At 36.5% G+C, this 11,796-nt stretch overlaps 1 protein-coding gene across 1 annotated transcript; it reads left to right on the plus strand.

Moving 5' to 3' along the window:
- Positions 1–5,236: 5,236 nt before the first annotated feature.
- Positions 5,237–6,169, plus strand: LOC122450530 (olfactory receptor 8J3-like). Its single transcript, XM_043482904.1, has one exon. The coding sequence runs from the start codon at positions 5,237–5,239 to the stop codon at positions 6,167–6,169; it is 933 nt and encodes a 310-aa protein (XP_043338839.1).
- Positions 6,170–11,796: the final 5,627 nt, after the last annotated feature.

Here is an 11,796-nt window from a genome sequence, read left to right on the forward strand (position 1 = left end):
CGTGTTCTCCTGCTCGCTTCTCAGTCTTCAGTGTCAGTCTGTGCTCCTTAGGTTGGGATTTTTTCAGCTTTATGTCCTCTCCTACCCACTTCGTCTTCTTCATCCCAATCTGTTTTGTACACATGGAACTGTTTGGTGGGAGAGACTGTTCTGCCCTCTTTAGTGGTAGCAAAACTCTTCTTTGTAAAACTGCAAGTCATGGGTCAAAGCGCTAAACAGAAAAATAGAAAAAAAAATAAAACTTCTCAAATTAAATTTGAAAAAGTAATTTTATCTATCACACTTATAAAAATTCTAAAAATCAACCAAAAGAAAAATCTCAATTAAAATGAACAAAATTTAGACATTTAAGATGGAGATATATGAATGAACAACAAGTATATAGAAAAGTATTCAGTATTATTAATCATCAAGTAAATGAAATACAAACTCACAATACTATTTTTTCTCCCAGTTTCAATTTATAAATCTTTTTTTTTTTTTTAATTTTGACTTCAAATATTGGCAAGTATGTGGGGATAGTATGGATTCTCTTACATGGTTTTAAGTAATGAAAATGCAACAGTTAGTTTAGAAATATGCAGTTTGTTATGAAGTTAAATATATAGTTATCTATGTTCCAGTAATTTCCCTCATAGATCTATTACTAGGGAAATAAATACATCTATACACATGCATGCTAAGTCACTTTAGTTGCACCCAAGTCTTTGTGACACTATGGACTCCTCTCTTCATTGAATTCTCCAGGGAAGAATACTGGAGCGGGTTGCATGCCCTCTTCCAGAGGATCTTTCCAACCCAGGGATGGAAACTGCATCTCATCTCTTATGTTTCTTTCATTGGCAGGCAAGTTCTTTATCCCCTGGGAAGCCCCACATATATGCACATACACAGTTATACAGGAGTGTTAACACTAGACTTATTACAACAAGCCAAAATTCAAATACCCTTCAACAAGAGGATGGTTAAAGGTGGGATATACGCACATAGTCAATTATTGAACCTAGGTCTCCCGCATTGCAGGCGGATTCTCTACCATCTGAGCCACCACGGAAGCCCCTTGTATAAATGCAGCACAGATAAATTTCAATATTGCTTCCCTGATGGCTCAGAGGTTAAAGCGTCTGCCTGCATTGCGGGAGACCTGGGTTCGATCCCTGGGTCGGGAAGATCCCCTGGAGAAGGAAATGGCAACCCACTCTAGTAATCTTGGCTGGAGAATCCCATGGACAGAGGAGCCTGGCAGGCTACAGTCCATGGGGTCGCAAAGAGTCAGACATGACCGAGCGACTTCAGTTTCAGTTTATGCTGAGTGAAAGACTGCTTATTTGAGACTGTTTATTGTGTGATTCCACTTATATGAAATTCAGAAACAGGGAAGATAAGCTTATAGCTGCAGTAAGTGGAAGTTGGAGGATGTTGTTCAGCATTATAATGGGGATAGCCTAGGGTGTAGGGATATTTTGGGGGCATTTAAAATATCAGGGATCATTTTTGGTGTTGATAATGTTCTATATCTTGATTTAGGTATTAGGAACAAATGGCACATTTACTAAAACATACCCGTTTGTACATTTTAGATCCATCTTTAACTATATATGAATTCCCCTCAATTCTACATGAGGAAGTAATAGAGGAAGAGAGCATGGGTAAATGTTATGAGAGGGAATATATTATCTTCTGTTATATTTTAATGTCTATGAAGTTGTGCTGAACATTATGCAAGAATGATGAGATAGCTCAGAAAACACTACCAGTTAGACTACTATTATTGTAACACATTGCACTGCAAGAATTATGTGTTTGTCATATTAAAAGCCAATGTATGTATATCACTCAAAGATGAGGTTTTAATTTCAAATCTTCTAGTTACCAATTACATGTTTTTGATCAAATGATAGAGTTTGTCTTAGATTTGTGTCCTCTGAATATGGAGATAGTAATATCTGTACCATATAGGTCAAATGATATATGTTTAATCCAGGGCCTACTACTTATTTTACTGCAAAAAGAAAAAAAAAACAAAAAACAAAAAAACTCTATGCAGTGATGATGATTCATTTACAATTTTATCATGACTTTTCAAACTGTTCCAGTTTTGCTGAAATAAAACTCATACAGTAATGCTTTTAATGTTATTTAAATCACTGACTCTGTGAATAAGTACTTTATGGCATGTAGGTCTCCATGGAACTCTACAGATCATTTATGCTGCTTTCTTCTTTTCCTTAAATTATCCTTTACAATTTCTCCGCTAGAGAATATGCAAAATATCCTGGAGAATTAGCAGGCACCACAGGCAATTTCTTTTTTAAATCTCTCAGATGATTTAAATTCCTTGCTACTTCCTCAGGGACATTACAAAGAAAGAGGAAAGCATATATTCTCCCTACCCAAAGAAATATCAAGAGAACATAAGAGCAGAAAACCCAGTTCTTCATAAAGGTGAGCATATAAAAAATATTGATTTTGATAACAACTCGGGTGTTGGTAATTTCCCTTGATTCTTAGATTCTGACTAAGGACACTTTGAAGGTCACTGACTGCTTATTCTTTACACCACAAAAATTTCATTATTTCCTTTGCTAAATGGTTTCCCTGGAATAAGATGATAGTTTGAAAGGCATTAATCATATGACTTGACTATATGTCATATATTGTTTGATTTGTGAAAGTCAAAGTGGTATCTCGATATTACAAGTGAAGAAGAAGTTACAGGTACCTTAAAATAATCATCACCAATTTAATCTAAGAGAATCCATTTATGTTAGGATTTCCAGATAAAATACAGGAAATTTAAATTTAAATTTCATATCAATAGCAAATACTTTTTAGTATTTATTTAATATAATATTTGTTTTTTATAAATATACCCAATGTAATATTTGAAAAATAATAATTTAAACTATGTATTATTCATGAAAAATTGTACATACATAAAATAATTTTATTTATATTAAAATTGACTCTGAAGTGAATTGAAGTGAAAGTTGTTCAGTCATGTCCAACTCTTTGTGACCCCATGGACTATACAGTCCATGGAGTTCTTCAGGACAGAATATTGTGGGTATAACAGAGTGGGTAGCTGTTCCCTTCTCCAGGGATCTTCCCAACCCAGGGATTGAACCCAAGTCTCCCACATTGCAGGGGAATTCTCTACCACTGAACCACCAGGGAAGCCCCAAAATAATTGTAATGTATGGATATGCATATTCTTCAGTATGAAAATAACTCCCATGCATAAACTTCGATAATTTTTACTTGTTTGTTTTTCTTGCTGGTTTCTTAGCACTTGTTTGTTTGTTTTTCAGAAAAGATTTTACAAACTTAGTGATTATACTGGTCAAAAAGTATAATGATTTGTTAAGAGTTATGAGAAAGTCATGAAACCCACAGAACTCCTCACGGCTATCACCAAGACTGAAGGGTGAAAAATCAGTCTTCCCACTGCATACTTTTTGTATTCTGTCTACTCTAAATATTAGTCCTCAATGGAAGCATATAAAATGTTGCACTAGGATATTAAAAAATGACTAGAGATATTTTTTTCCCAAATAATAAGAATAGGAAGGGTATCCCTATCTATTTAAGATACTGAAGCAGTTTTTTTTGATAAATAACCAGAAGTTGTAAGTTGAATCACATGGGGAATTGCTAATCAACAAATACAGTTTCATTTACATAAGATTGAATAAGACATAGAGATCCACTCTATAATATAGTAACTCTAATTAACAATACTGTACAGTTGACCCATTAATCATTTAATGGGGCAGGTCACATGCTATATATTCTTAAAGCAGAAAATTAAAATCAAAATTAAAAAAGAATGGGCAAGGTAAAAGAACCTGGAATTTCAGAAAGAGATAATTACTGACACTGAAAATGGAGATACCATCAGTAAGCGTTAGAATAATCCTAGCACAGCTGAAGACTTCAGAGTTGTAAGACTGATACTAGTAATCTGAACCCCTTTGCTTAATCCAATGTGTCTCTCTTTGTACAATGAAACCCATGACAACAGACGAGGCAACACCTGGTCCTTATCTGTGCGTGAGGAAGGAGCCTGAAAGCGGAGTGGGACTCAGTAGAGAAACAGCCATTTCCTTCTCCAGGGGATCTTCCAGGGGTCGAAACTGGGTCTCCTGCATTGCACGCAGATTCTTTACCACCTGGGCCACCACAGAAGCCTAGAGAAGCAGCAGAAAATACTATCTGGGAAAGAGGATTAGAACTGGCTCAGCAACCTTCACTATTGCCTTTCTTTCTCAACACCACTCCTTGGATTGGACTAGATTCCTGGTTTGATAAATCAGAACCTCTGCAGAGAAAATAACAGCTAAGAATAAAAGGTTTACATTCTAGGTTGTGTGCTCTTAGTTCAACTGGTACTTTTGAATGTCAGTAGGGAAACAGAAAGATTGAGATGAAAATTTAGAGTTCAAAAAGCCTGGTCCAATGTGATATGAATAGAAAAAATGATATGTATCTGATTGTGGAATGCATTGAAACCAAGACTAAAGCTTTTATAAATTATTCTAAAAATATCTCAGACTACATGCTACCTAAAAGTTTTAATGACTATTATCTGCCTATCAGCTAATGTGAATCACAACGTGGAGACCAGAAGGATACAATAGTCTATGACAGTGTTAATACAAGCTTGATCTCAGGAGGTAGGTGAGGGGATGCTTAGGATGGAAAATATCATGAAAATTGGCAAAAAAAAAAAAAAAAATACAATGTGGAACTCTGACAGAGAAAATTAGAGGATGGATACAATGTGCTTTACAATGGTTGCTTTTTAACATTTTATTTTTTCCATTTAGGAAAACTATATGGGCGTCCCTCAAAGCTCAGTCGGTAGAGAATCTGCCTGCAATGCAGGAGACCTGGGTTCAGTTCCTCGGTTGGGAAAATCCCCTGGAGAAGGAAATGGCAATCCACTCCAGTGTTCTTGCCTGGAAAATCCCATGGACAGAGAAGCCTGGGGGGTTACAGTCCACGGGGTCGCAAGAGTCAGACACAACTTAGTGACTAAATCACCACATAAGCTGGAGTATACTAGATTTCAGCATAAGTAGAGGAGCTGATGTAGTTTGGAAACATGATTTCAGGAAACCCCACCCCAAGAATTGTCCTTGTCATCTAATGGCAATCTAAGAAAATAATTACTTGGAAGTTTGTAACCACATTTTCTTTTCTTCCCCAAATAGATTAATTTCCAAACAGTTATATGGCTCATGGAAATTTCACCCAAGTCACTGAGTTTATTCTCACAGGAGTCTCAGAACGTCCAGACCTCCAGATCCCACTCTTCTTTGTCTTCCTGGTCATCTATGGACTGACTGTGACAGGCAACCTAAGCATCATCACCCTCACCAGTGTGGACTCTCGACTTCAGACCCCCATGTATTTCTTCCTCAGGCACTTGGCCATCATCAATCTTGGCAATTCAACTGTCATTGCTCCTAAAATGCTGATCAACTTCTTAGTAAAGAGACACACCACCTCCTACTATGAATGTGCCATTCAGCTAGGAGGGTTCTTGGTTTTCATCGTAGCTGAAATTTTCATTTTAGCAGTGATGGCCTATGACCGCTACGTGGCCATTTGTAACCCCCTGCTCTACATGGCGGTGGTGTCTCGACAGGTCTGCTTTCTGCTAGTTTCCCTCACATACCTCTATAGCTTTTCCACATCAGTTGTGACTTCCTTTTCTGTATTCTCAATGGCTTACTGCTCTCTCAATGTGATCAATCACTTTTACTGTGACATTGTCCCACTCTTAGCCCTGTCCTGCTCTGATACGTCCTTCCCGGAAACAGTAGTGTTCGTGTCTGCATCTACAAACTTGATGTTTTCCATAACTGTAGTTGTAGCATCTTACTTCAACATCATTTTGTCCATTCTAAGGATACGTTCATCAGAAGGAAGGAAAAGAGCCTTCTCCACATGCGCTTCGCATATGACCGCTGTGTCAGTCTTCTATGGAACTCTGCTTTTCATGTATTTACAGCCTCGAAATAACCATTCATTAGAAACTGATAAAATGGCTTCAGTGTTTTATACGCTGGTGATTCCCATGCTGAACCCCATGATCTACAGCCTGAGGAACAAGGACGTGAAGGCTGCCTTGAAGAGATTTCTGACAAATTCCTGTTGTTGATGTCTTTTTGAACTCTACACGTCAATGAAGAGATGCTTAAGATAGGCTGCCATTGTGTGGAGGAGATTCTTACAGCATTAGAAGCCAAAGGAGTGGGTTATTTTCTCATTTTGCGATTTTTCTTTTGAGGAAAGTTCCTAGTTTGCACCATTCAAATAGAAATCTTGAATACAACCCAGGTTTTCTGATCTAAATAATAAAAATGTTTGAGTCAATAGTCACAGAATTTGGGGGCTAAATTGAAGGGGAAAAAAGAGCCAATGAAAGTCAGATCCTTATTCTTTGTATGAATTTTCCAGTTCACTTATCCTGATGCATGTGGCTGTAGGGGACAATTCTAGTACCCCAGACAAGGCTAAAATATGAACTAGTATTTATGAAATCACCCATGAGGTAGAGTCTGTAGTTTAACACAAACCTTGTTAATTCTGAAAAAGAAAAAGAACAAATAAAATCAACTCACTTAAGAAGATGACAATATTCAGATATATTCAGAGCAGAGTGTCACCATGTCCAAAATAGACTCCAGATTTCCTAACACACCAATATATTTAATGCAACAAAATTAGAGTAATGTTTGAAGTGATACGGTTTCCCTGGTGGCTCAGATGTTAAAGAATCTGCCTGCATGTGAGAGATCTGAGTTTGATTCCTGGGTTGGAAAGATCCCCTGGAGGAGGGCAGAGCAATCGACTCCAGTATTCTTGGGGCTTCCCTGGTGTCTCAGAGGATAAAGCGTCTGCCTACATTGCGGGAGACCTGGGTTCGATCTCTGGGTCGGGAAGATGCCCTGGAGAAGGAAATGGAAACCCACTCCAGTCCTCTTGCCTGGAGAATCCCATGGACGGAGGAGCCTCTTGGGCATTAGTCCACGGGGTCGCAAAGAGTCGGACACGACTGAGCGACTTCACTTTCTTTTCTTTCTTTCTTTTGAAGTGATAACAGAGAGAGATTTTCAGTTTTCCTGCTTCCTTTCCTGTCTTCAGAATGTTCCTCTACGTGCCTCAGCTTGCAGTTTTATCAGTTTTATGGCCTCTGCTACCCACTTCATCTCCTGTCTCCTGTATCCCAAACTGCTTTGTTTGGAACTTTTTGGCGGGAGAGGGTTTTCTGCCCTTCCTGCTGGTCGCACAACTCTGCTTTGTATCACTGTAGCAACTTGAGACAGAACTTAACAGAAACATCAGAAACAAGAGAGTCTAGGGGAAAAAAAAAATCTGAAAAAGTAGTTTTATCTAGCAAAGTATTCAAACAATCAATAAAAAGAAGAAAACAATTAAAATGGGCAAATTTTAGAACTGTAAGATGTGGGTATATGAATAGCAAAGTACATAGAAAAGTGTCCACTTTCACTAGCTACCAAGTAAATGAAAATTCAACTCACAATGAGATTATTTTATCCCAATTCCATTTATAAGTTATTTTTAAAATGTTTGCATCAAATATTGCCAAGGAGATGGGGCAAATCGAATCCCCACACATGGCTTTTGGTGATGTAAAATGTTACCATAAGTTCAGAAAGTTAGGTTCTTATAAAGTTAAAAATGCAGCTGCTTATGTAACAGTAATTGCCTCTTAGATCTATAACTAGTAAAAATAATACATATATACACACATATGCTTTTATAAGGGTGTTTATACAAGATATTTTATAATAAACCCAAACTCAAATATCTATTGGTAGGAGAACTAGTAAGATGGGATATATGTATGCAGAGGACTGTTATGCATCCATATAAACTCAGCACAGCTGAATTTCAAAATAATTGAGCTGAGTGCAAGATAGAGCTAAGAATATTTATTGTGTGGTTTCATTTATGTGAAATTCAGAAACAGGGAAAATGAGAGTAGGGATAGAAACCAGACCAGCATTTGCTCTAGGTGAGAGCGTGCTGTTTGGGAAGTTAAGGTCAGAGGGAAATTGCCTTTATGATGGGAGGAGACAAGAAGCAGGGGTTATAAAGTATCAGGGAAATGTCTGTGGTGTTGAAATGTATTAGGTATTAGGAACAAATGGCACATTTTCCAAACTTACCCATCTGTACAATTTAACGCCATCTTTTACTGTATGCAAATTTTCCTCAATTCTAAAGCAAAAGGAATTCATAGAAGAAGAGAACATAGGTTAAACATTATGAGAGGGAATGTATTTCCTTATACTAGATTTTATCTTCTATGAGGCTATGTGAACATTATGCAAAAGTGGTAAATCTCAGCTCAGGAAACACTATGGTTTAGACCACTATTATTGCAACACATTGCATTACAATAATTGTTATGTGTTTGTCATATGAAAAGAAAATGCATATATATCACTCATTTAAAGACAAGGCTTTAATTTCAAATCTTCTAGTCATCAATTACACACCTTTGGTCAAATCACATGGTTTATCTGAGTGCAGCGTCCTCTGAACCTGGGAATAGTAATATCCTCCTCGTATAGGTTAAATGGTATATTTTTAATGCAGCACCCATGACATATATTTACTGGAATAATAAATAGAAAAAAATATATGCAATGGTAGTGATTAATTTGCAATTTTATCATGACTATTGAAACTTCCAATTTTGCAGCAATAAAGCACTTTAGTCTTTTTCATTGTTATTCTGACCATTGACTCTGTGTCAGTAATTGAGTATTTTTGTGTCATGCGGGTCTCCATGGAACTGTAAAGATCATTATGCTGTTTTCTTCCTTTCTTTAAATTATTCCTTACAACTTTTCACTAGAGAATAGGCAGGATATCCTGGAGGATAGGCAGGCACCCAGGCAATCATTTTTAAATCTCTCAGAAGATTTAAGTAAAATCATTTGAATAAGTCACATGCTATTGATACTTCCTCAGGAAACATCACAAAGAGAGAGGAAAAGCATAAATTCTCTCTACTCAAAGCAAAGTCAGAGAAATATGAAAAGAGAAAATCCAATTTTTCATTAACGTGAGTAGACAGAAATTGTTGATTTTGATTATCACCTTGACATTGGTAATTTCCTTTGTTTCTTAGATTCTGACTATGAACACTTTTATGGACACTGACAGATATTCTTTAACCACAAAAATTCCATTATTATTATTTTTTGTTGTTGTTAACTTGTTTCCCTGGAATACTGTGGTAGTGTCAGGGCATTACCTATGAACCGACTAGATGTCATATATCTATTTTATTTATGAAAGCTGAAAGTTAGATTTGGGTATTATAAGTGCAGAGGGAGTTAGATATATCTGAAAAAAGCATGAGAAATCTAATCTATTAAAATCCAGTAAGGTTAGAATGTCCAGATAAAATATAAGATGTTCAGTTGCATTTAAATTTCAGATCAATGACAAATACTTTTTAGTGCCTGTCTCATATAATATTTGAATTTTCTATAAATATATCCAATGCAATATTTGAAAAAATACTTTAAGATAGGTATTACCCATGAAACATTTTATAAACTGAAAATAATCTTAATATAAGGATATTCTTCTATATGAGAATCAATTCCCACACATGAACTTGGAGAATTTTTAGTTGTTTGTTTTCCCTAACGGTTGCTTGCTACTTGGTTTTGTTGTTGTTGTTGTTTTCAGGTAAGACTTTACTAACTGATTGAGTAAACTAGTAAATGCATAGAATACTTTTTTAAGAGTTAAGGAGAAAGCCATGGACCTCAAGTAGTTCCTAACTGTTATCACCAGGTCTGAAGATTGAAATATCAGTTACATCTTTGCATACTTTTTGTATCCTGTGTGCTCTAATGGTTGGCCCTAAATAGAAGCATATAAATGTTGCATCAGAATGGTCAAAAGTGACCAAAGATATCCTTTGCAAAATAAGAAGAATGGGCAGAGTATCACTATCTCTTTAAGATCCTTATAGCAATTCTTTTTGATAAGTACCCAGAAGTTGTAAGTTGGACCATATGAAGAACTGCTAATCAACAGATATCAAATTTCAGTAATGGAAGATGAATAAGTTCTAGAGAGGAGCAGCATTGTGCCTATAATTAAGAATGCTAGTCTATTCAACCATAAATCTTTTAATGGAACAGATCTCATGTTATATATTCTTAAGGAGAAAATATGAATGGGTAGGGTAAAATAATCTGGAAATTTAAAAGAAAATAATAAAAGACACCAAAAGTGAAGATACACTCAATAAATGTTAGACTAATCCTTAGCAGAACTGAAGACTTCAAAATGGTGATTGGTAGCAGATGTTTGAATTCCTTTGCCTAATTCAGCGTGTCTCACATTCTACAAGAAAACCCATGAAAGCAGATCAGGCAACACTTGGTTCTTCTCTGTGAGAGAGGAAAGGGCCTGAAACCTGAATGGGACACAGTAGAGAAACAGCAGACAATGTCATCTAGGAAAAAGCAATAGAACTGGCTCCACAAAGTGCAGTATTGCCTTCCATCCTTAAACCCATTTTTGGATCAGACTAGTTTCTTGGTTTAGCAGGACAGAAACTCTGTAGTATCTTAATAAGAAAATAGAACCTAGGAAGAAATGTTTATTTTTTAGGTTGTTGTTAGTTCAACTGGTAATTTTGAATATCAGCAGGGACACAGAGGGCAAGAGGAAGAAAAAAAAAATGTTGGGCTGAGTGTATGCTGAGTGAGGTGATGTTAAAGTAGAAAGGTGATGCAGACCTGAATGTGGAATGCATTGAATATGAGGCTAAATCTTTTTTTTTTTTCAATTATTCTAAAAAATATATCACAGATTACAAATTTGACTACTAAAAAAGTATTAGAGACTGTTATTTGTCTATCAGCCAAAGACATGGAGATCAAAATGATATAGTCATCAATGACAGTGTTAATGAAAGCTTGACCTAAGGAAGTAGGAGTGTGTAGAATGGCAAAGTATTATTGAAACTGGCAAATAATAAAATGTGGAATTTTGAAAGAGAAATTTAGAGGATGGATATAATATTACTGATTTAAAGTGGTTCAATTATTATTATTATTTTTTTTTGTCATTTAAAAAGTGTATGTAGCCAGCAACACATTAAATTTCAGCAGAATTAGAGGAGCTGGTATAATTTGGAAGCATGATTCTTGGAAATCTCACCCTAGGCATTGCCTGTGCCATCTACTGGCAATCCTAGGAAATACAATTTTTAAAAACTTTAACCATTTCTCCTTTCTTGCTCAAACAGATGACTCTCCAAACTCATACATGGCTAATGGAAATTTCACCCGAGTCACTGAGTTTATTCTCACAGGAGTCTCAGAACGTCCAGACCTCCAGATCCCACTCTTCTTTGTCTTCCTGGTCATCTACGGACTGACCGTGACAGGCAACCTAAGCATCATCACCCTCACCAGTGTGAACTCTCGACTTCAGACCCCCATGTATTTCTTCCTCAGGCACTTGGCCATCATCAATCTTGGCAATTCAACTGTCATTGCTCCTAAAATGCTGATCAACTTCTTAGTAAAGAAACACACCACCTCTTCCTATGAGTGTGCCACCCAACTAGGCATGTTCTTGGTTTTCATTGTAGCTGAGGTGCTCATGTTAGCTGTGATGGCCTATGACCGCTATGTGGCCATTTGTAACCCCTTGCTCTACATGGTGGTGGTGTCTCGGAGGATCTGCTTTCTGCTAGTTTTCCTAACATACCTCTATAGC

The sequence above is a fragment of the Cervus canadensis genome, chromosome 11, assembly GCF_019320065.1.
Source record: "Cervus canadensis isolate Bull #8, Minnesota chromosome 11, ASM1932006v1, whole genome shotgun sequence".
In the NCBI taxonomy this organism is placed as follows: Eukaryota; Metazoa; Chordata; class Mammalia; order Artiodactyla; family Cervidae; genus Cervus; species Cervus canadensis.

What these genes read in the sequence shown, in the direction of transcription:
- LOC122450530 (XM_043482904.1), top strand. Translation starts at nt 5,237, where the DNA reads ATGGCTCATGGAAATTTCACCCAAGTCACTGAGTTTATTCTCACAGGA.